Genomic DNA, 26,793 nt, shown 5'->3' on the forward strand with positions numbered 1-26,793 from the left:
TGTGGCCAAATTTGGTTACAATCCATGCAGAACTCTAGGACAAGTAGTGATTTATAGGATTTACCTCTATTTCCCCTATTGGGCAACGCCCCCTCCTGCCCCCCGGGGGTCAGAGCCAAAATTTATACAAGTTCTGTTCCCCTTCCCCAAGGATGTTTGTGGCCAAATTTTGTTACAATCCATGTAGAACTCTAGGACAAGTAGCGATTTATAGGATTTACCTCTATTTCCGCTATTGGGCCGCGCCCCTCCTGCCCCTGGGGGGTCAGAGCGAAAATTTATACACGTTCTGTTCCCCTTACCCCAAGGATGTTTGTGGGCAAATTTGGGTACAATCCATGCAGAACTCTAGGACAAGTAGTGATTTATAGGATTTACCTATAATTCCCCTATTGGACTCCGCCCCTCCTGCCCTGGGGGGTCAGAGCCAAAATTAATACAAGTTCTTTTCCCCTTCCCCCAAGGATGTTTATGGCCAAATTTGGTTACAATCCATGCAGAACTCTACGACAAGTAGTGATTTATAGGATTTACCTCTATTTCCCCTATTGGGCCCTGCCCCTCCTGCCCCCCAGGGGTCAGAGCCAAAATTTATACAAGTTCTGTTCCTCTTCCCCCAAGGATGTTTGTGGCCAAATTTGGTTACAATCCATGCAGAACTCTAGGACAAGTAGTGATTTATAGGATTTACCTCTATTTCCCCTATTGGGCAACGCCACTCCTGCCCCCCGGGGGTCAGAGCAAAATTTATACAAGTTCTGTTCCCCTTCCCCAAGGATGTTTGTGGCCAAATTTTGTTACAATCCATGTAGAACTCTAGGACAAGTAGCGATTTATAGGATTTACCTCTATTACCCCTATTGGGCCGCGCCCCTACTGCCCCTGGGGGGTCAGAGCCAAAATTTATACAAGTTCTGTTCCCCTTCCCCCAAGGATGTTTGTGGCCAAATTTGGTTACAATCCATGCAGAACTCTACGACAAGTAGCGATTTATAGGATTTACCTCTATTTCCCCTATTGGGCCCCGCCCCTCCTGCCCCTGGGGGGTCAGAGCCAAAATTTATACAAGTTCTGTTCCCCTTCTCCCAAGGATGTTTACGGCCAAATTTGGGTACAATCCATGCAGAACTCTAGGACAAGTAGTGATTTATAGGATTTACCTCTATTTCCCCTATTGGGCCCCGCCCCTCCTGCCCCGGGGGGGTCAGAGCCAAAAATTTATACAAGTTCTGTTCCCCTTCCCCCAAGGATGTTTGTGGCCAAATTTGGTCACAATCCATGCGGAACTCTATGACAAGTAGCGATTTAAATTAAATGTTGACGGACGGACGATAGGACGGACGGACGGACGGACGGACGTACGGACGGACGACGGACGCCGCGCCATGACATAAGCTCACCGGCCCTTTGGACCAGGTTAAAAAAAAAATCATTTCTAAAATTTTGAATATTTCTTATCACATTGGTCACCATGTTATAAAATCTAATTATAATTAACTAGGTATTATATACTATTATCAAATGATTGATGTTTAATGTCTGTGAATTTCCTATAAAACCACGATTGTAAAGGTATAATTAGTCACTCTTCAGCTGGAAGTCATCATCATCTTTGTTAGGAATCGAAACCGTTGATGTCGTCTTGTCACATTTTGTGGTTACGCTTCAAACTCAGGTCATCAAAGCGTTTGTTTCAAAGCGCCAGGAACACAAAGCTTTTGGTAACATAGACGATGATTTTATCTAAAAATAACCATGCAATATACTTTTTCTATAACCTACTTGTGGAAAAATCAGGCGATATAGTTTTTTATCGGTGATCATATGGTGTGTTTTTGACCAATGAGAAGTGACAAAAAAATCTAGAAAAATAATTATCTATAAAGACATTTGGTCAATTAAATCTTTATATTGAAATAAATATAGTAGAAGGTCTTTGGCGTCAGCCTTGAACAACAACAAGCATTTATAATTCTCAATTTTCTAAATTAAATCACCATAAAAAAAGGCTTGAAAACACCAAATTTAAAAGACGTCATATGAAGGATTGAATCATGATCATCTTACAGATGATTGGTGCAAAACCATTTGCCAAAAACATCATGGAGTCACTGTGAACAGTTTTAGGGAGTTCATAATTCAAAATATCTCTGTGCCTGTGATTCAACTATACACTAGATGCAGAGCCCATCCCTCATGATTTTCATTTCAAATTAAGTTCACAAAGATTAAAATTCGCAAATTGAAGAAGTGAATGGAAATTCCTATCAATGTCAAATAGAATGTACATGTAGATGGTAATTCCTGGAAATAAACTTTTCAGAATTTACAAAAATAAATCGCACATGAAAGGGAGTAGCTGGTTTATACAGTATGGAGTAAGTAGTGTTTGTATTAGAGTTTACCTTTGGTGTTGGGTCCCAGCTGTTAGGGATGTACCACTGAATTTGAACTGCAACAGAAATATATATATCAAATCCTAAGTTTAACAAAAAACCTACAGATAACATTTTTTTTCAAAAGCCTGAGGCTGACAACATCAATGTAAAATTAGTTCTACTAATCTTTATTAACAATCTTACCATGTATTAGTACATCACATGACAAAATTCTGACTTCTGATTGGCTATATAACATGGGTATTATGTTGAAATAAAGTTCATATCCCAATCTGATTGAAATACAGATCCTTATAACCACTCCGTTCAATATAGGATCTGACAATATCCGATATGGGGTCACGTTCGGATGACCTTTTACCATGTTGTACTCCAGATCAAATACATTTTCTACACATTTCTAAGTGAATTGTTAACGCCATTTCGTCCCAGTATTAGCATATACATTTAGCATTGTTGTGCATTTTGGGCGAGATGACTACGTACACGAAAATAATTCGGACAGCTTTTTCAAACTAGTTCGTCCCCTGTCAAGATTCTGGCAGTGCCAATTTGATTGGCCATTTCCAAAGGTCATCCTGACGTGACCCCTAATGGGATATTGTCAGATCCTCATATCAAACGTAGTGATAATAAGGATCTGTATTTTAATCAGTTGTCCATATCCCCAGGCACAACTGATGCCATTATATACTGTATTCGACCCTATAAGAGCCCCTTCCCTCCTATAAGCACCCCAACCCTTTTTTTGGGTTTCAATTCACTTACTTTGAATTAAATGCAGACTGAATATGAAAACTCAGTGTGTTGGTTATCTTACTGACTTCCTTTGTAAATTGAAATGGCTTTCTTTGTAGAATAATTTCATGAAAGGCTAGTTCAAATTTGTTTCTATTAAGCAACCCAGAGCTTTTTCTCACTCAATTGGGAATGGGGCCCGTGGCTTTTAATTTTGGAAAATGTGCGACAAAACCAAGTTTCGGGGAAAATTATGAAATATGAAATAAAGCATAACAAATAAGAACTATTATTTTCTAGTGTAGTTTATGAAGCCAATTCACAAATATTTAAAGCCTTAGCCAACTTAGTTCATCCAATGTTCTTGGATAGTCTTCAATAAACTTTGATTTTGGGAAATTAAAGGCTTTGAATTGGGAAAAATTAAGAGGATTTGCCATGGGGAATGGGGCCGAAATTTGGCCCCAAATCAGGCTTAAAAAAGCCCTGCATCCTCTTATTTGCTTCAATTTTTTTAAACCATCCTAGGCACTGATTGGGTAGAATAAATTAGATAATAGGTTAAGCTTTACTTGTAGAGAGAAAACAAGTTCCATTTTTGTATAGGTAAGCTAGCTAGTTTCAATATTAAATTTCATAAAGTTGGATAATCAGCTTCACATCATTTGAAGAAATACAACAAGAGGCCTAGAGGGTCAGTATCAATCACCTAGTTTTATGTACTCAATGATTTTAAAGATTTACTTCCAAATTCCCTGGTTGTCTGCCCCTTCCGCCCAAGGGAGCACAAAAAATTGACCATACATTTTACCAATTTTTATCCGTGGTAGAGGAGGGTGTATCCGAGCCAATATATTTTACAAACTTAATTCCCTTTCCCCAAGGATGTTTCAGGACAGAACTATATGACTAGTAGTGATTTAAAGGATTTGGCTCTATATCCCCTATTGGGCCCCACCCCTCCTGCACCTTGCGGGGGTCAGAGCCAAAATTTATACAAACTCTGTTACCCTTCCCATAAGGATGTTTCTGGCCAAATTTGGTGACAATCCATGCAGAACTCTATGACTAGTAGGGATTAAACGAATACAGATATATGGACATCAAACGGACGACAGACCATGTCAAAATATGTTGCAAAATTTCAGGACCGTGAAGACCAATATGTCATGCCGTCTTCAAATCCTGACATTACTTCATTTATCATGATATCAAAAGGAATATTAAAAGAATTTTTGCAGTATACGAATTATTAATGAATATCCATTGGTTCTATTTTCAAAACTAGTATGTCGTTTGCATGCAATTTTCAAATATGGGGAAACAAGGATGTTACCTTCATCCATATTGCAGGGGTTACTATCACTGTCGTCATATCCAACCCTGGGATATTTCATAGCAAAACTGAAGGCTCTGTAAGTCTGTTTGACAGCAGAATAGAAAGTAGCTTGGTCCTTCGATCAAAAGAAATTGAATAATGGTACACGTTGATTGACTGTATGGCTTTAAAGTGAATAGTCGGGCAATGAAAACCAGTCTAAATGTATTTATTGTCTTTCCTAATGTTCGTACATATTAAAATGACTGTCAAGTTCTGCTTACATTGTCCAGTTTTGACCTTTGACATTCTGGAAAAGGACAGGGAAGGACAGACAGTTAGACAGACAGATAGAGAGACTGGGACAAACGCTATTATATAGTTCTGTCAGGTTTCACCAGCTGGGAACTTATAAAGCATACAATATTACATGAGTGAATTAAACATTAAAAATCAGTCAGAGTATGAAAGAAAAATGTAAAAACATTTTGATACTCACAAAAAATCATCCATAGAAGAACATAGTATCCCAGAGAGGGACCAAGCTGGACCCAAAAGTAGGAGTTCCGAGACTTTAGGTATTCCTTGAGGTTGGTGATCTTCAAACGAATCATCTGAAACAGAACGTATACTCTCGATTATCTGAACACCTTTGACCCCTGACTTATTTGTCTGAATTAAGATTTCACCAGACTCAGCCAAATTCTAAATGTGTGTATATATTTATTGTGTAACGTTTCCGTGATTGGATCCCAGACAGTTCTGTCTGTATTCCGAGTAACATTGTACCCAAGGGAGGGCTCAAAGAAAATGGTCTCGTACCTTGGAAACGGGTATATGATAACGTAGGGGAAAGGGTAAGAGTACTCAGGTGAAGGGGTACAAGGTAAGAGTACCCAGGGAGAGGGTAAAAGTACCCAAGAGAGGAGGTCAGAGTTAACCCAGGGGAAGGGGTAAGAGTATCCAGGGCAGAGGGGTAAGAGTACCCAGGGCAGGGAGGTAAGAGTACCAAGGGCAGGGGGGTAAGAATACACATGGTCGGGAGGTAAAAGCACACAGGGTAGGGAAGTAAGATCTAGAGTATCCAGGGGGGGGGGGGTTAAGAGAACCCAGGGGAGGGGGGAAAGAGTGTCCAGGGCATGGGGGTAAGAGTACCCAGGGGAGGGGGGTAACAGTACCCAGAGGAGGGGGGTAAGAGTATCCAGAGGAGGGGGTAAAAGTACCCAGGGTAGGGAGGTAAGAGTACCCAGGGCAGGGGGTAAGAGTACCCAGGGCAGGGGGGGTAAGAGTGTCCAGGGCAGGGGGGTAAGAGTATCCAGGGCAGGGGGGTAAGAGTACCCAGGGCAGGGGGTAAGAGTATCCAGGGCAGGGAGGTAAGAATATCAAGTGGAGAGGGGTAAGAGTACCCAGGGGAGAGGGTAAGAGTACCCAGGGCAGGAGGGTAAGAGTATCCAGGGCAGGGGGGTAAGAGTACCCAGGGCAGGGGGTAAGAGTATCCAGGGCAGGGGGATAAGAGTATCCAAGGGAGGGGGTAAAAGTACCTGGGGCAGGGGGATATGAGAACCCAGGGCAGGGGGGGGGGTAAGAGTATCCAGGGCAGGGGAATAAGAGTATCCAGGGGGGGGGGGGAAGAGTACCTGGAGCAGAGGGATATGAGAACCCAGGGCAGGGGGGTAAGAGTATCCAGGACAGGGGCGTAAGAGTATCTAGTGCAGGGGGATCAGAGAACCCAGGGCAGGGGGGTAAGAGTATCCAGGACAGGGGGGTAAGAGTACCCAGGGGAGGGGGTAAGAGTACCCAAGGCAGGGGGTTAAGAGTATCCAGGGAAGGGGGTAATAGTAACCAGGGGAAGGGTTAATAGTACCCAGGGGAGGGGGTAAGAGTACCAAGTGCAGGGGGTATGAATATCCAGGGATGGGGTAAGAGAATCCAGTGCAGGGGGTAAGAGTACCCAGGGGAGGGGGTAAGAGTATCCAGGGCAGGGAGGTAAGAATATCCTGGGGAAGGGTAAGAGTATCCAGTGCAGGGGGGTAAGAGTACCCAGGGGAGGGGGGTAAGAGTATCCAGTGCAGGGGGGTAAGAGTACCCAGGAAAGGGGGGTAAGAGTATCAAGGGCAGGGAGTAATAGTACCCAGGGAGGGGGTAAGAATATCCAGGGGGGAGGGATAAGAGTATCCAGGGGAGAGGGTAAGAGTATCCAGGGCAGGGGGGTAAGAGTACCCAGGAAAGGGGGGTAAGAGTATCAAGGGCAGGGAGTAATAGTACCCAGGGAGGGGGTAAGAATATCCAGGGGAGGGATAAGAGTATCCAGGGGAGAGGGGTAAGAGTATCCAGGGCAGGGGGGTAAGAGTACCCAGGGCAGGGGGTAAGAATATACAGGGGAGAGAGTAAGAATATCCAGGGAGGGGGGGTTAAGAGTATCCAGGTGAGGGGGTAAGATTATCCAGGGGAGGGGTAAGAGTATCAAGGGGAGGGGGGTAAGAGTACCCAGGGGAGGGGGTAAGAGTACCCAGGGGAGGAGGGTAAGAGTATCCAGGGCAGGGGGGTAAGAGTACCCAGGGCAGGGGGTAAGAATATCCAGGGGAGAGAGTAAGAATATCCGGGGGGGGGGGGGGGGGGGGGGGTTAGAGTATCCAGGGGCGGGGGTGAGATAATCCAGGGGAGGGGTAAGAGTATCCAGGGGAGGGAGGTAAGAGTACCCAGGGGAGGGGGTTAGAATATCCAGGGGAGGATTAAGAGTACCCAGGGGAGGGGGTAATAGTACCCAGGGGAGAGGGTAATAGGGCCCAGGGGAGTTGGGGTTTGGTAAGAGTATCCGGGGCAGGGGGTAAGAGTACCCAGGAGAGGGGGGGTAAGAGTATCCAGGGGAGGGGGTAAGAGTACCCAGGGGAGGGGGGGTAAGAATAGCAGGGGAGGGGTAAAAGTATCCAGGGGAGGGGGACAAGAGTACCCAGGGAGGGGGTAAGAGTATCCAGGGGAAGGGTTAAGAAAAATCCAGGGCAGGGGGTAATAGTACCCAGGGAAGGGGTAAGAATATCCAGGGGAAGGGGTTAGAGTATCCAGGGGAGGGGGTAAGAACCCAGGGGAGGGGATAAGAGTACCCAAGGCAGGGAGTAATAGTAGTCCCAGGGTAGGGGGTAAGAATATCCAGGGGAGGGATAAGAGTACCCAGGGGAGGGGTTAAGAATACCCAGGGTAGGGGGTAATTGTACCCAGGGCAGGGGGGTAAGAATATCCTGGGGAGGGATAAGAGTACCCAGGGGAGGGGGTAAGAATATCCAGGGGAGGGGGGTAAGAGTACCGAGGGGAGGGGGTAAGAATATCCAGGGGAGGGTTAAGAGTACGCAGGGGAGAGGGTAATAGTACCCAGGGGAGAGGGTAATAGTGCCCAGGGGGGGGGGGGGGGGTGTTGGTAAGAGTACCCAGTGGAGGGGGTAAGAACCCAGTTACGGATGCCAAATGAATACTAATTGATGTGTGAGATGAGAGAAGCCCTGATAAGCCAGAGTATGGTAAACAAAAAAACTCTCTCATCAAATATTGACTGCTCATGTATCAACTACACAAGTATTTTGAGTTTTTGTTTACATAAATAAACAGAGTTTTCATGTGTGCTTCGATTCTTGAACTTAAGGTATTATATGTCGTTCAGAAAACATGATGGCATTCTAAAACTAATTAATATCGTCCCCCAAAAATCTGTGGCATTATACCCTATATGAAATGAAGTACTGATTGTGCATGCACCAAAAGCAAAATAACATTATTTTATATGTATTTTTGTGTTAATAAGACATGATTAAACATCACTTATTGTTCAAATAATGGACATCGTTGATGCTCTGTCGGCGGTGGAGCATCTGCAAGTCATTGAAAAATGTTCACAAGTTATAATTACAACTTACTTTTTGGTAGATGTTGTTCTTTAAATCATGAAGTAATTTTCTCATGTTGAACGCCCTGAGTTTATCACACTTATTCAATCACTCATCATATATATACTCTTTCTAAGTTATATGCAAGTAGTTGTACATCCAGAATAGCCCATACAATGCCATGTCCAGAAATGTAATGTTTGTTCAATATCAAACATGTTCAATACCATTCATATGATATACTGGAGTTTAACTATCATGTAAATTCCCTGTTCTTACGGTCCTACACAAATTGAATAAGCGGCTAACAAGCCCGAATGAATTATATAATATGTCCAATTGTCAGGTAGTATGTAGTATATGCAGCAACGCCTCATACTCACAAACACACTGTACCTATTAAATGTGGTAAGCAAATGTCGCAGAATACACAATACAAAACGCAAAGTCACGTGAGATACCGGACACCGGGACGGTTTAATTGATGGCAATTAACTGAAGTTTAAATGTATACCTACTGCGATCACCTTTCCATACAAAAAACCTATGTTGTACAATTTCAAATGTTTGAACTTGATAGTGTGATGATAATCCAACCGTTTCATAGTGCAATACTAACAGTTCCAGAAGTCAATATCATATTAGCTCTGTTATATGAAAAAATCTTCTGACAGAACGATGGATTTACACTTTAGTCAAGGCTCTAATATGGAGAAATACTCATAAGAATAAAAGGTAAATACAGAACTAGTGGGGTAAAATTATTAACTTTCGTTCCCATTTTGTGAGACGCGAAGTGTGCGACAATGCTGGTCATTGTAGTGTAACAGGGAGGAGAAAATGTAGCCGCCAGACCGGGATTTGAACGTGGCAACTCCGAACACTAGCCGAAAACTCTACCATTGAACTATCTGGTCCCCGATGATCAACCCAGTCCACACCCGCTACATGTAATACCTGATACCTCGTGATTGGTATATATATTTGGCCTTGGACTTTGTACCAAATAACTTGGTGTCTAGGTATTACACACCACCCCTTACAATCCTGCTATGGAATGCTTTTATGTAATACAATACTTCACAATTGGAGCTTCTAATTGTCATTGTGTGCTCTGGAACATATCATAATACTACATTGAAGGACTATATATAGATATTTTTATGCAAGACCTTTAACAAATACAGCACTTCACAATTGGAGCTTGTAATTGTCATTGTGTGTATTGGTATTACAAAGCAGGTCTGTAGACATGTTAAAGCAATCAAGGTTGCAAACATACATATGAGCAAATCAGTGGTTTTATCATTTTATTTCAGGCCTAAAGTAACAAGACTCCCGCATCACACAGACCATGAATGTACACTATGTATTTATCGAATTATTGGAGTTTCTGAACTGGTAAGACAATTTGTGCTTGAAATACTATGATAATTAAATTTTTACTTCTGTGACTGAAAAATGATTTTTGAAAGTATATACACAATTCAAATCAGGCAAATCGGACCAGTAGTTAAAATTTTTGAACAATTAAAGGCTGTGGCAGCCATCTTGGATTCTGGTCGTAAAAAATGAAACCGGTCAACATCTGCAGGTCACCAGAAATAACTTAATTCACAAAAGTTCATGGCAAACCGACTTATAGTTTTTGAGAAAAAGATCAGACAAAGTCACGGCGGAAAAAGAAGAACCAAAAAATGAACAAGAAGTATAATAATAAGAAACGGAGCATACACAATAAGTTCCCCACTCTGTTGGGAGAACTTAAAGGCCCACTACCTTTCCGGAGCAAAATTTAAAGGTTTCTAAAAATCATAGATAACATAAGAAAATTTATATCGATGGCCTAAGATGAGGTTATAATATGAAGCTTATGCAAGTTTTCCTGCGTAATATATGATGACAGTTGAGTTTCATTTCACTGTTTTGCCTTCTGGGGCAGTGATAGTCAACTACCGCGCGGCATTTAGGACGACGGCGGGAAACATAAGACGACCCGCGTTATGAAAATTAACATTTAACATTTAAATTAAATTGTTCAGAAGGTGATGATAAGTGTAGCATTACCGGTAAGTTGATAACTTTTGCGACTCTACAAAATTATCAATCTCGTTTTTACATTTCTATTTTAAAAATTAAAAGCCGTTTCGGAAAGGTAGTGGGCCTTTAAATGTTGAAAATAATTAATTGCGTCATGAACAAATTCTTTGGCACTATGTCCTATATAGAATAAAGTACTAATTGTGCATGCACCAAAAGCAAAATAAACTATCTTATATTAATTTTTGTGTTAATTAGACATATATACATACGATTAAACATCAGTTATTGTTCAAATGATGAGTGTCAGTTATGTTCAGTCGGCGGTGGAGCATCTGTAATAATCAATGTACACAATGTTTTGTCACAAGTATAGCCCGTTATTATTTTCGCAGACCAAAACTTTTGCGATTTGATCTAAACTAAAAAATCATATGTTGGGTATTTAAGATTTTCGAGATATGGATTTAATGGTAGATATCATTCAAGCATTTCTCAATGTTCCGCAGATTAAATTTTCGCGATCATAGCCATGTAAATGAAAATATCATCACATCGAAAATAACCAACTTTACGGAATTTCTCCATACCTAAAAAAAATCATATCAGGGTAACTGAAGTATGAATGTCATTACCCGGTAGTTTATATCTATACCATCTGTTAAATACATAGCGATATTAAATGTATTTAAAAAATGGAACCTTACTGCTATATTAATGTGTTCAATCAGCTTCAATGGTGTTCTTTAATTGATTATCATAAATATTTAAATCATGATTTATTGGCCTCAGGCTTTTAATGGGTTTTACAGTGTTTAATTATATCAATAGCCCATTAATAATAATAAATAGGATTTAAATTGTAAACATTTAGCAGGTGTGAATTGTCATATTTGACTATGCATATTTTTCTGTATATTTTGCATTGGTTCAGACAGGAGTTATGTAGGCTTAATGAAATAAAGATAGTAGCATTGAACTTTTCTTGACCTCTCACAATTAATGAACTAGCTGTGGAAACTAGAACTGTTGCCAGAGTGGACAACTAATAAGCCCCACTGCACAAATTTAGGAATAGCACCATTGATAGAGGACCTTGCAGAACCCTATATACCGTATTCGACCTAATAAGCGCCCAGGGCGTTTGAAAAATTGAAAAATGAAAAGGTGCTAACAAGACGAAATTACTGCAAATAATCTATACAGTTTTGTATAGTTTTGGTCTTTGTTTATGCGTGGACAATTGAAATCGAGGCCTCAAAAAGGGGGAGGGGCGCTTATTGGGACATGGGCTTATTGGGTCGAATACGGTAGTTTACTAAACTCCCCTCAAATTATGTCACTCAGGGCTCTGTGATCCGAATTTTTTTTTAATAAAAATCAACCGGATTCTACCCCAGTATAACTCCTCCCCCAAACTTTGTTACAAGGAGTATACGAACATTGATGCAGCAAATACAAACCAATTCCAATAAAAAATGGCAGAAAAACAGTGTATAAGAGTCAGTGATGTGCGTGATTGAGAAGGGAGGTAAATACAGATGGATTGCTGCCATATGAGCAACTTTTCACTTTACATTTGACGATGAATCTCCCTTCACAAGGTAACTTTCATTTTAACTTTCCATTAAAATCATTCTATCAAATGCTAAACCTGAATGTTTTATAATGAGTATGAAACAAGAGGCCCGTGGGCCTTAACGGTCATCTGACTATTGGCGCAATACAACATAGTCATTTAAAGATTTTAGCCATTTTGACCCCTGTGACCTTGAATGAAGCTCAAGGTTATTCATTTGAACAAACTTGGTAGCCCTTCATCCCAGCATGCTACTGGTCCTATTTCTGTGCACTAAGCCTTCTGGTTCTTGAGAAAAAGTTGTTTTAATATTTCAGCCTATTTGACCCCTGTGACATTGAATGAAGGTCAAGGTCATTCATTTGAACAAACTTGATAGCCCTTCATCCCAGCATGCTGCAGGTCCAATATGAGTATCCTGGGCCGTCTGGTTCTTCAGAAGTCCTTTAAAAGATTTTAGCTTTTTTGACCCCTGTGACCTTGAATGAAGATCAAGGTCATTCTTTTGAACAAACTTGATAGCCCTTCATCCCAGCATGTCAAGGGCTCAATATCAGGTCTCTAGGCCTCAAAGTTATTCACAATTAGTTGTTTAAAGATTTTAGCCTATTTGACCCCTGTGACCTTGAATGAAGGTCAAGGTCATTCATTTGATCAAACTCAGTAGCCCATCATCCCAGCATGCTACAGGCCCTATTTCTGTGCACTAAGCCTTCTGCTTCTTGAGAAGAAGTTGTTTTAATATTTTAGCCTATTTGACCCCTGTGACCTTGAATGAAGGTCAAGGTCATTCATTTGAACAAACTTGATAGCCCTTCATCCCAGCATGCTGCAGGTCCAATATGAGTATCCTGGGCCGGCTGGTTCTTCAGAAGTCCTTTAAAAGATTTCAGCTTTTTTGACCACTGTGACCTTGAAAGAAGGTCAAGGTCATTCATTTGATCAAACTCGGTAGCCCTTATCATCCCAGCATGCTACAGGCCCAATAACAGTGCCCTGGGCCTATCAGTTCTTGAGAAGAAGTCATGAATTTAAATTTTAGCCTATTTGACCCCTGTGACCTTAAATGAAGGTCAAGGTCATTCATTTGAACAAACTTTATAGCCCTTCATCCAAGCATGCTGCAGGCCCAATGATGACAATATGTCATCCTGACCTTTCGGGTCAAATGACCTAAAAATGAATATGGCTTATACCCAGCACTTATATGTCAATTTGCAAAAATCTTTTTGAAAACATTTCTAAGGTATGGAAAAAGACTGACTGTGTCAGTGAAAAATATCTGGATTCTTTGTTGTTCATTATATAATTAGCCTCTCTTTTGATTTCATTTTGTGTTCCAAAAATAGAATATGATGGTCTATTTTTAAATGTTTTGGGTTAGTATTCTGCAATATTTTCCCAATGTTTTAAAGCCAATCATTGTATTGAAAGCATCAATTAATAAAATATATGAAAATCATATCTAAACATATACAGAATAATTATTTTTTAAGGTTCAAGTCCTTTTAAAGATGGAATGTTTACAATAATCCTTCATTCCTTGCTTGAATTAAATTATCATATAAATTGTTTAATTATATACTGTCCTTTTATTCATTTGAAAACTTAAAGGGACAATTCACTCACGCTAATTCTTTTACATAACCAAGAAGCAAAATATGGCATAAATGTATTGTTCTACATTTCTTATGAAATATATAACATAAGATATTGACAAATTCCACGTCATTGTTTAGTATTTTAATTGATACCGTTGTAATTACAAATCGTTGATCAATACGATTAAGCAGGTACAATATGTACGCTGTACCAATATCCGAGCCAAAGTCACGCACGTTAAACAAATGAACTACATAAGCACTGTGGAGGTGATATAATGATTTTTTAGGCAAGACAATTCACCTAATAAGGTAAACACACTTCTGTCATAGCGATTTGAGCTGTTCTAGACAAAAGTAGCATTACTCTACGAGCAAGGGACTGGGTTCGGCATACAAGATATTCGACCACAATGTGTAATGGCGGACAGCGAGTGAGTTTGAACATTTCACACGCATTTCACCACCATGGGATGTTCTGACATATCACAGTAAAACCGACTGATCTAATTTCCATTAGAACTGGGGGTTTTCCGATATATATACAAATTTTAATGTTCTCGTCGAATGAATTGTCCCTTTAAAATATATATTTTTATTAATTTAATGGCATAGGCATTAGGAGATTAATATAATTCTTTCCTACCTAAAGGGTGTGCCTTCATGAACATCCAACTCGAGGCTTACAGAGGGTAATGGACATTCATGAATTGCTCAGAGGGTTATACTTTTTAAAGGTAGATAATCTTTATATTCTCCCATATATGAAAGAAAAATAGGGATAATAGCCTTAAATGAAGCATTTTCACCGCAACATGAATATGCTCTGTCGACTGCATATCAATATTGACTGCATAAAGTCATAGTTTTGCACAATTATATAACTGCAAACTGTCATACCCTAGGGAGGGGTTGACAGAGAAATCTCTCACGGCTAAAACTGGTGACAAATCCGTGAATGTTTGGAGAAAACCTTATCGCTAATGTTTGAGTGTAGCTGTCAATATTGTACAATTTACTGTCCAAGCTCTCTTAATCAAGAACCCTCCACTCACACTTTAACAGAAGACAACTGGTATCTAATATACTGTAGTTTATCAGAATACTTGACATTCAATCTTATCTGACACGAAGATGTTTGTAAACTTGTCCTAAGAAGGGTTTAAACAACATAAGGTGCACATATTACTTCAATGTTTATACAATGTATTTATTTTAAACTTCTAGTTAAGAAAAATTCAGGAAATTTAATTTGAAGATCAAAACACAGAGACTGACTAAAATTCAGAAAAATTCAGCATACTAAAAAGACAAACTTCAGTTAAAGGCACAATTCAGTCTATTAAAGAGTACATTAAAATTTGCTCATATATGTGAAACAAACCAGTTCTAATGGAACATTAACTTGGTTTTACTGCTAGAGAATGCCGCTGTGGGGAAAAGTGTGTGAAATTTTCAAACTTCTATCCACACTGTTCATCATTCCACATTGTAGTCCGACATCTTGTATGCCGAACACTCGCCCTTGCTCGGGTGTGGGTACAGTGTACATAGAGTACCTGCATAATTGTATTGCTATACCATTTGGAATTTCAACAGTATCAATTAGAATACTTAATAATGTCATGGAGTTTGGCAATATCTTTTATATTATGTTTGATTAGGCCATACAAAAATATCTTTGTCTTTCCAGTAACTGACCGACCCTATAAAGTCAGTGCCTACTTGAAAACTTTCTATCAATTTTGCCCTCAAGCAAACAAATAACAACCTAAATTTTTGTTTGGTTATGCACAAAATCAGAAATTTTGGTACAAATTCTGTAAATTTGAGACACCAATAATCCCCTGGGAATCAAATCCATGGTTTTTATAATCAAAGGTTGAATAAAGTCTGTTTCAGTTTATCACTGCAAGAAACTGTGATGAAGAGTAAAAATATAAAAAAAAAAAAAAATTTTTTTTTTTTTTTAAATCCCTAACTGGAAACACCCTTCATTTTTAAAGGTTGTAAAAAACCAGATACATAAAATCCTCAAGTTATTTTTTTTTCTTTAAAGACATTCAAATTAAATAATTAATTGTAAGTTGAAAGGGACAATTATGATTGATACATTATAGGGTGTAATATCAAACTCTCATAACACACATACATGTATATACATACCATATTTGACGTAAAAAATGCCCGGGGTGTTTAAACAAATTGAAAAAATGAAAAGGTGCTGAATAAGACGAAATAAATGCAAGCATATACAATTTTGATAATTTTGTACCAATGTCCATGCAATTTCAATCTGATTAAAATACAGATCCCCATTATACACTACGTTACACTACGTTATGGTAGTGTATAATGGGGATCTGTATTTTAATCAGATTGATACAATTTGATAGAGGCCTCAAAAATGGGAAGGGTGCTTCTTCTGAATTTGCATATTTTAGAGTTATCTGCCCTTGCGTGTAGGTATTGATTGTGACGTCATATGTTTGCAAGCATAACGTCATACGTTTCAGAGAAAACGACGTTATTTGGGCTCGCAAGACAATGACGTAACAATCTATACCCACCCACAAGGGAGATAACTCTATAATATGCAAAGACAGAATAGGGACATGGGAGCTTATTGGGTCGAATATGGTATGTATGTCTGACAGAGGTTTAGTCCAAGGTTTTGACATATATTTTACTTTCTCCGAAGGGTATCCATGCATGGATTTACACAAAACAACACCCAATAATTTCCAGACGTCAACATTGAGAGATTAAATCGATGATGGTTCAGTCTGGCTTATCAATTAGCCAATAAGTCAACAAGTGGAATATTGATCCATATATATTATTAATCTATGTAGCTACCTGACTGGTTCTGTTATGTAATTGCCACAGTAACAGAGCTACTCATTAAGCTCTGGGTTCCATGCATGTCTGTAGATAGATATACATTGCTGGTTACCTTAATGCCCAGAATATGGCTATATGGAAGCCAAAAACACCAAATTTCCACAAAAATTCATGTACGTCAAGTATCATTCTTGTTCTGACTACTGTAGACTACCCCTCTTTGCTTTTTTCCCCCCATATCAGTGAAACATTGATATTAAAACTGACTCTATTAGCTGGGCCAATATTTACAAAGATATTAGGCCTATTATTATACCTCGCTTTCATTTATAATGTTCTGATTGGATTAAACTTGATCACATGACATTGAATAAGTAAAATGTTTCCCCGGAATTGAAAGGCGAAGGAAATAACCACAGGAAAATAACCACAGGAAAACAACCCCGAGGGAAATAACCCCAGGGGAACAACCACTTGGAAGCTCCGCATGTGACGTCAGCTGCAACGTCAACCAACAATGGCAACGCATCTTCATGGGTTCTTTTAACAGAGATTTTTTTCTTTTAATTTTGTTCGGTATGATAAAATGATTATGTCCCTATGTGTCGGGATACTTCTAGAATTGTCCCCCTGGAAAGAGCTTTTTTCTCGAGGGCGAAGCCAGGGAGACAATTCTAGAAGTATCCATCCACAGAGGGCCATAATTGTATAATATCTAGGTGTTTTTGTTTTATAATTCATATGACATGAGCTTCCTGGGGATTAATAGTTAAGCGAAACGTCAGTTGAAACAGTCTAAGGTTCTAAAATCATAAAAAATGGTAAAAGTATAACCATAGCTATTGTAGCAGAAAATATATCATCTTCTGACTGAAAAAGTCAGTTAGCCTAGAATGTGATATTTTTACCGGTCCGCTACAACAGTAGCTACAGTAGAGTACCTGGTACCTTCTCGTATGTTTTCTGACATTTGACAAGAAAAGTTGCAAGAATTGTAAATTATTAGTGGCATGTGCTTACAAAATATTACTAGATGAACAGTAGCCTACATGGACAATGTATGTATATGAAGATATTAATTTGCTACAAGGCCCTAGATGTTGATGGGAAACTTTTGTTGATTTCCCCCCGACGTTAAGCCTGAAGCTCAGTGAAGCTATATTTAGGGATCTCCCTTAATAACAACAACAAACGAAAACAAGTGACAAGAAACGACAACAAACGACATCGCCTAAAATACGAGAAAAAGTTAGTGACAACACAGGATATGTTATTCAGTACAATGAAAAAAACGTATGGATTTTAAACTTTCAAACAGTTATAATGTCTTCATTTTTAACCCAAACTTAATGAAATTTTGCACATAGATACATTATAGTGTGACAAATACCATATCTTCTGTTGTCGTTAGGTTAATAAATCATTTTCGATGTTACGATGTGTTGTCGTTATACCATCACAGCACACCTCTGTCACTTGATCTATCATTGACCAGTGGCCGATTTCAGAATATTCAAATCGCTCTAACTGCTTCATTTTTGCATCAATCTTAATAAAACCACTCAATCGCTGTCCAGACACTCTCATCCACTCTTTTTCCAAACTCTCTCCTGTAAAACCTCCACACATAAAGAATCTTTTTTTCCACGCACCATATCCAACTGGAATTCTCTCCCTCTCGAATTAGCAACAAGTGCTACCCTCTCCTCCTTCAAGACTGGACTATCAAAATACAAATATAATTAATCTTTCACACACAAGCCTTGCCACGCCCAACTTGCACAATCCACGGTAGAACTAGAACACCACTGTCACATGATCTATCGTTGACCAGTGGCCGATTTCAGAATATTCAAATCGCTCTAGTCTAATTACTTCATTTTTGCATCAATCTTCATAAAAACTAGGTAGAAATATTTATTTTAATGTACTGAAGAACGTATCTTGTGTTGTCACTAACTTTTCTGCGTATTTAAGGTGCTGTCGTTTCTTGTCGCTATTAAGAGTGACCAGCTATTTAGCGGCATATCGGTCATCGTTTTTCTCACTGTCGAACGCTTCTGTCGAATGACTGAATGCGGTTACTGACTGTAACTATCTATTTAAACATATCATATTTGACGAAATGTCTCTACACCAAACCCCTGTTGTTTTACACTATTCTGTATCAAGTATACTTACCTTGATAATGCTGCTATGTTATTTACACCTCAAAGGAAACAACGTAATAAGGGGGAGTAACTCTAAATGGCCGTAACTGAGCACAGGGACTTGACGTCTTATTAGACCTGACAACATGTTTCGAGATTCGTGTCTATGGGAATGGCTAAAAATCGTCACAAGCATATGTTTATATTTTTTGCTATCTGTTGGTTGTAATAAGGTTCTTATAATATGACTGAAGGCAAGGCCTTAAAGGGCGCAGCCAGATGTTTCAGTAAAAATGGAGTCGAATTTTCTGTTTATTTTTTTATTCATATATTCACGCTCTGTCCTTGTCCCCAAACCCCTATTTGAGAAGGAAATGCATATTTCATTTCTGTAACAGATATTCTGTTTTTAGCCAGCTGATTATATTGAAAGTGGTCTATCACTTGAACGCTTCCAATCAAAGAGCACCGAGTTTCTGCCGGATGGAGATTGTGTTTTTTTTCGGATCATAAAAGCGTTTGAACCGCTTGATTATATAATGAGCTGATATCAAAGCATCGCATTCACGCTGATGGGATTTTTTTATAGTGGGTAAAACAATGGCGGCCGCAAACTGAAGCTGTCAGTGTGTTGGATTGAATTTGAAAGATTGTGTTATTTCTTATATTTCCATGTGTGTGTCCAGGATAGTCATGTAGCAAGAACGCTTGATCCATGTTGTTACAAGAATTTGCCTGTTGAAGCAATAGTAAAAGAAACAAGCGTCCCATAAATCTAAGTGGGCTAACCGTTACGCGGAAGCTTAACTATTTGGTTTGAAAGAATATGGAAATTAAACAATGTGATAATGTTGCTTAGCAATTTCAAATGTTGGAAATGAAACCACGATCCGCTGGGGATTTCCCCCATAATGGTACAAAACACGCGTTCTTTGTAGTAAAACATAGTAAAAATAAACCACGTGCTTATACCTCAGTCATGTCATCGCCGAAATATAGAATTGTATGATGGGTAACTAATGATTTTGTTTTTACTTCCAAACATAGTGAACACTCTGACCTGGTATTTATTGTACAGTTTGGCCTATTGACGGAGATCTAATTTCTTTGTGTTATATATATCTGTTCTGAAACCTAAAGCAGATAAATATATAATTCGGAGTGTCGTCTACTATAACAGACTATATACCAAATCCTTTCATCTCCTCTCTTCATCAACCATCTCACTCAACAGTTAGTCCAGCCTGTAGCTGACTTGGTGGCAGCAGTCCTACAAAAACACTTCTTCACGAGATAAACACAGTTATTGAACAGCATGTGTCCGCTTTATCTAATGATGGTGACCTTATTGAACAAGCATTATCGAAACATCAGCTTGCATCTAATGAGAGTGATCTAGCTCAAAAGGTCTTATCGCAAGAATCAACCATTGAAGCACGAAAGGTAAAAATTGATCAACTTGAAAAATCAAAAGATGAGCATGAACATTTACTGGAGGAGCAGGAACAATACTCAAGACGGACATGTCTTAAGTTCCTTAATGTGCCAGTACCACAGGAACTTTGATGCCCTCAGCGCGGTCCTCGATATTTGTGAACGTTCGCTTGACGTTAAAGTTCCCACCAACGCGACCTCGAGATGTCACATCTTTGGTCAAATAAAAAAACCAAAGTAAACACCATCGTGCGTTTCGTAAGATATTACGATAGACGACGAGTATTTGAGGCCAATAGCAGACTCAGGGGCAATTCACATGGAACTTTTATAGTTGAAGCCCTGACTAGAAACGGCAGACAATCGTTAAACCACTAAATAAATTACGGCATAAAAACCCATCTTTCAGGACCAAGGACGGACGAATTTTTGCGAAAAAGGACTCGGTCTCCCAAAAAATCCAAATCCATAACCTATCTGATATTGCAAGTGTATATAGTCACCGGCTACGTTTTCGCACCTATACAAATGGACATTGTTAGTTAATTCGATAATGTTTTTTTTTTTTTTTTTTTTTTTTAAAACCCTTTGTTACTTAACCAATTGATATGTATTAATATGTCTTATTCAATTGTATTTGTATTGCTGGTACCATCTTTATGCAATTAAACAAACAACAAAAATCTTTATTACAAACTGTATACCGGACAAATTTAAGAATATCATAGCTAACGTGTGATTGAGATGATTTAGCATAATTCCTAATCGATAATTTTTCTTATGCATGGATCCGGTTGCATCATTTTTCCAAGACGTGACGTTCGAGTAAAAGTGTTACGCTGTGTGTATATATGTAAACTGCTACCATTTCGTGTATATTACTGATTATCGCCCGTGACGCTCTACTACTAGTGTTACACTGTAATATTCATATTTTACACCTTCGCACTTTCGTGTTACTTACTGATTATCGCCCGTGAAGCTACAGTTCTAGTCTTACCTTTCGAGTAATTATAACTCACTGATTATCGCCCGTGAAGCTCCAGTTCTAGAGTTTATGCATAGCGTACTTACCTTTCGATGTTACTCACTGATTATCGCCCGTGAAGCTCCGTTTCTAGTGTTTACACCGTATTTAGCACAGGGACCTGGCACGAAAATTTTTAACCAATAGTATACATATGTATATATTATCGAGTATCAAGGGTACCGATGAACTCGTTCGGTCGAGGAAAAACGGACCTATTTTTTCAAAACCGTGATTCTTTTAATAAATGGGTCCTTAAAGATAAATAATTTATCTTTCCATTGAGTGCTTTGGAACAAAATGAGTGGCCAAGTATTGACGAAGTTATGGCTTGATGAATCTAGGGAAATTTACGAAAAATATGCCAGGTAGACATCCTTTCCCTGTCCGGTCGAATTGTCGCCTCGGCTCTAATTGGGTACCTCAAAAACCAAAACCTTACAAAATCTACGCTTGTGGTGGTAAACAGTAGTTTACTGTGTTCATCTACAATCTCCTTTGGAGGTGTCATCCCGTACTTTGTAGAAACTTCCATTTAAACATCATGTTTGCTCACTTACTTTAACCGTCACCGCCATTGTTCATTTTTCTCTCGGAACGCTTCTCGACTTTTACATATCGTGACTACATTATGCAAATTATGTTATGTTGTGCTTATGTGTAAACTCGAAAAGCGTTCCGAAGAACAAATGAACATGGCGGTGACGGTTAAAGTAAGTGAGCTACACGATGTTTAAATGGAGTTTCTACAAAGTACGAAGATCGCCGAGTTCATACCCTTGATACTATAATATATATATATATGTATACTGTTAGTTTAAAAAAATCGTGCCAGGTCCCTGTGGTATTTAGCAATATTTTTTATGCATACTGTACTAACCTTTCGAGTCACTTACGATTATCGTTCGTGAGGCTATGCATACTGATATTTATAACAAAATATCTTTTTATATATAAATATATATATTTTCTCAGCCTCTGATTCGGCTTTGTATAAAAATGAGTGTGCAAGTGTCATATGTGTGTGTGTGAAAGATAAAGACGCAGTATGTGATAAAGTTAAAGTGGGTAAATCAGTTTATATATATATGAACTATTTCAAATACATTGTATTTCAAATGTATCACTTTACTGAAGAGAGATATGTTGGAAAAAATTATGAAGGCTTGCACAATTGTAACTTGAATAGAAAGAGGTAGGTGATAGAGATAGAGGTGGGTTGCATTCGTTATGTATGTCCGTCAAATGGCCACATTGACCTATGAACTGTCCTATTTGTGGTGGTCATGGGACGGTCATGGGTATGGAATGCGGTCTTCGGCACGGCATGTTAATAATGTGTATATGGAAATTTATATATATATAAAAATTACAAAAAACTCCTTTCCATCCTAAATTGTTCTAACTCCTTCTTATATTTCCCTCCAATTTTAAGATTGGTAAGGGTCTGTGAGAGGGTGTGTTTGTGTGTGTGTGCATGTATAACTTTTATATATGTGTATTCACTGTATATATCTTTCAGTTGTATATTTGTTCGAGTTTTTGACTTATACACTTTTGTCTTGTTTTTTTTTCTTCCAATATTTATATAAATATATATCTCATATTTTCATATTTTACAAAAATTCAAAACACAACGTAATAAGGTTAACAGGATGAAAAAATATAGTCGTCAAAGTTTTTATGAAAATGTGCATGGCATCATCGATACTTATTTTTGTTCTGACCCCAAGGTGTATTGGAGATTGATTAAAAGACTTATGAAATCTAGTGGTACTTCACAGACTATCCCTACCCTTATTGATCCAACAAGTGACAATTTAGTAAATAGCGATGAAGATAAATCTAATTTGTTAAATTATTATTTTTGTAGTATAACCCGTATTGATGATAGTACTACCCATCTCCCCGATCACGATGTAGCACTGAAAACCAATACAACTCTTAATGCTGTTAGATTAAATCATAGTGAAATTTAAAGATGTCTTAAAAACTTTGAAACTCGGCAAGGCCTCGGGTCATGATGAAGTCAGTCACCATATGTTAAAAAATGTTTGTAACACTATTTGTGAACCACTTAAAATATTATTTAATATGTCACACTAACTACTGGTGTATACCCAAGGTCATGGAAACTAGCAAAAGTTATGCCATTATTTGAAAGGGTGATAAGCACTCTCCATCAAACTATCGTCCATTAGAAATATACTTAAAGGACGGAAGAACACAGAGATATCCCCTTTATTGGACTGTACCACTAACGAAATGATATATGATAACGACAGTAAATGTGAACTTTTAAATATTTTTTAGCTCTTACCAGCATTATGTCTAATTACAGACAAATATCTCTTCTTAGCTGTATAGGTAAATTATTTGAGCGTGTAGTGTATAAATACATCTACAATTTCATGATTGATAATGACTTAATCTATAAATACCAGGCAGGATTTTTACCCATGCATTCTACCTCACATCAGCTTATTGAAATCTACCACTCAATAATCTCCTTAGAAAAGTACGAACATTCCATTTTAATATTTTGTGATTTTTCGAAGGCTTTCGACAGGGTATGGCATAAGGGTCTCATACATAAGCTGAAAAATTAGGGTATATCAGGACAACTTCTTCGATGGATAAGTGACTACTTGTGTAACAGAAAACAAGCGTTTTTGTAAAACAATCATTATCTTCTTTTAAAACAATACTTGCTGGTGTTCCTCAAGGTTCTGTACTCGGACACTTGTTTTTCCTGATATACATTAATGATATCTCTTGTAAGCTTACTTCTTTAACTAAAAAAAACATAAATTCTTTTAAACTCAATATTATGAAATCCATGAAAACAAATGCAAACTTTATTTTTTCTTTTGCAACATATGGACCAAGAAAATTTAATATCCTCCATTGTCGTCTAAGAAACCGAGCAAGTTCCCGAAATTATGACCTTTTTAGAGCAAATCTTACCGATTCTGCATATTGTCAGTGTGACATCCCTGTGAGGATAGCTATCACTTCTTTATTGTTTGCCCTCTGTATGCCAATCATCGAGCACTTCTCAACACTGAGTTATCATGGTACGAAGGCGCCATTAACGTTGATATTCTATGCAAAGGTGATCTTAACATTTCAATCATCAATAACATGAAAATTGCAAAAGTTGTACAGCAATTCCTGGTAAGAACGGGTAGATTCGATTGATCGACTCTCTCTCTCTCTCCCCCCGCCCCTGTCACCCCCCCCCCCTCTCTCTCTCTTTCCCTCTCTTACTTATTTCTTATATCATCACAAGTTGTCAAGAATTTTTTTTTCTATTTTTCATCGCTTGTTTTATATATTATAATGGTACCACACGAATACTAAGAGTGCAAATCAATTTCTTAACCCAATCTTTCTCCCTCTCTCTTAGTTCTTGGTGTTTTATGTGAATTCATACTATTTTGTTCCATGTAATCACGTTACTATTCATTTATGTATGTTTATATTTTCTATATTTCAGGAGAAGTCACATATAAGTTGGAAAAACGTAATGAGTCCTCCTTTTGTCATTTTATGTCAATAAAATATGTTTAAACTAAACTATCGTCCATTTTCTTTATTATAAACTGTGGGTAAAGTTTTTGAACGTGTAATTTTTAAGCATATCTTTATCTGTTTTCACGATAACTCCTTGTTTTATATATACCAGTCGGTTTTTTTGCCAGGTCACTCCACTGTATATTAATTAATAGAAATGTATCATAATATTTGTTTATCGCTTGAAGAAAAACATACGTGTATTGTATTTTGTTATATTTCTAAAGACATTGACCGTGTCTGGCATAAAGGTCTCTTAGTAAAATTAAAGTTATATGGTGGTAAAGTGATCGTTTGGTTAAAGGACTTCTTAAATCAAAGGCAGCAAATGGTTTGTATAAATGAATCCGTCTCAAAATTAAGCTCTATTGATGCCGGTGTTCCGCAAGGTTCTATCTTAGGACCTCTTTTATTTTTGATCTACATTAACGATATAGCCGATATTTTTTATTCTGCATCTCGTCTGTTCGCTGATTATACCTCTCTCCAATGTTCCTCATTTTCCTATTTTGAAATTCAAACTATCCTAGATAGAGATCTTGAAGCTCTTAATACGTGGGCCAAAACCTGGTTGGTCACTTTTAACCCTGATAAAACCGACGTACTTTTTATATCGAATAGAATGAAATAGATGAAATGTTAGAACTTAGACTTTACGGATAGTCATATAAATATTCGGGTGTAACTTTGAAAAAATGGGGGGGGGGGGGGGGGGGGGAAACCAGGTACATAATACATATTGGGAAACCAGTTTAAATTTAACTTGTTAGCTACACATTTTATACAAGCATAACGAATTTTTATTACGGTCACGATGGCCAGATTCAACCTTTGGGCTATAAATCCTCCCTGGACGTTGATTTACCGCCAAAGTCGGAAACCACTGCATTGGATGTCTGTATCTATTTTTGTAGTAAAACGTAGTAAAAACAAGTCACGTGCTTATACCTCATTCATGTCATTCGCCGAAATATAGAATTGGATTATGGGTAACTAGTGATCTACAAACTGTTATTAATATTGCATGCATATCGTTTTGACTTGCACAAATGCACTGTTTTAATATAAATAATGGACTGAAATCAGTCATTTTACTGTCATTTCCACGTTTTAGAGATAAATGATATAATGCGAATTTTACCGTTTAAATTTCTAACCGTCTAATCTAGGATCAGCAAAGATCGGCTACTCCCGGCTAAATTCGAAAAATTCCAAATTGATATTTCCTGCTTTAGGCTTCAGAACAGATAAATGTAACACAGAGAAAATAGAATCTTCGTCAAAAGGCCAAATTATACATACTTAATACCAAGTCAGAGAATTCACTACGTTTGGAAGTAAAAACACAATCAGTAGTTACCCATCATGCAATTCCATATTTCGACCAATGTGGTGAATGGGGTATAAGCACGTGACTTGTCTTGTAACATTTTACTACAAAGAATGCGTGTTTTGTATTATTATGAGGAAAATTCCCCGCGGATCGTGGTTTCAATTTTGATATTTGAAATTGTTAAGCAATATTATCGTATCAGTGTTTAATTTCCATATTTTTTCCAAGAAAATGATTAAGGTTCCGCTTAGCCCACTTAACTTTCTGGGTATACGTAGATAATACTTATTCTTGTTAGCCTTTAATTATTTCGTGATATCAATGGAAAAAAAACAACAGAAATATACATACAGGTAATATGACGCTTTTCCAGATATCCGATTGATACTATCTAAATCTCTGCTATTTCACAAAAAAAATAACTCGACAGTTAAATGTGTCAATGATGTGTTTGACACAAGAAATGATGTGTCTGATTGTTTTTTTGATATTATATCTTAGTTTCCGAGTAAGGGGAAGTAACTCTAACAGGCATGGATTATTTTTACATTACCGTTTCAAAGTAAGGGTTGCTTCCCTTCCCTCATTAACAACATTTTTTTGGTGGCGATAGTGATGCCCGGTTCGAATCTGTTTAAGTTGCATTACCCTTCGAAATATGAGAAACGAACTTGTCTGTCAAGACGTACATTTTCATAGAGCTGCGTCATGCGTTGCTCCCGTTTACGAAAAAAAAAAAAATAATAAAAAAAAAAAAAATAAATAAATAAAAATAAAATAAAAATAACCATCTGCAAAACTAACATAGATAGTCTATTATGGATTCAGATTACAATATCATGAAATAAATCGGAACAAGTTATCTTAATTATTTTACAC

The 26,793-nt window shown here is 38.0% G+C and overlaps 1 protein-coding gene across 2 annotated transcripts in view; it reads right to left on the reverse strand.

Annotated features, from left to right (window-relative positions):
* Positions 1-18,623, reverse strand: part of LOC138308352 (uncharacterized) — a 31,335-nt gene extending 12,712 nt beyond the window's left edge. The window contains exons 1-3 of one of the 2 annotated variants that reach the window (XM_069249345.1): positions 18,576-18,623; positions 4,955-5,069; positions 2,406-2,452 (exon numbers count right to left, since the gene is read on the reverse strand). In XM_069249345.1, coding sequence (XP_069105446.1) covers positions 2,406-2,452; positions 4,955-5,069 — 162 coding nt within the window. In that variant the 5' untranslated portion in view covers positions 18,576-18,623. Of the gene's footprint in view, positions 1-2,405; positions 2,453-4,954; positions 5,070-8,360; positions 9,503-18,575 lie in introns of those variants that run through there. The other variant, XM_069249344.1, reaches the window with a different exon arrangement.
* Between the last annotated feature and the right edge of the window lie 8,170 nt (positions 18,624-26,793).

Source organism: Argopecten irradians, chromosome 14 (assembly GCF_041381155.1).
Source record: "Argopecten irradians isolate NY chromosome 14, Ai_NY, whole genome shotgun sequence".
Lineage (NCBI taxonomy): Eukaryota > Metazoa > Mollusca > Bivalvia > Pectinida > Pectinidae > Argopecten > Argopecten irradians.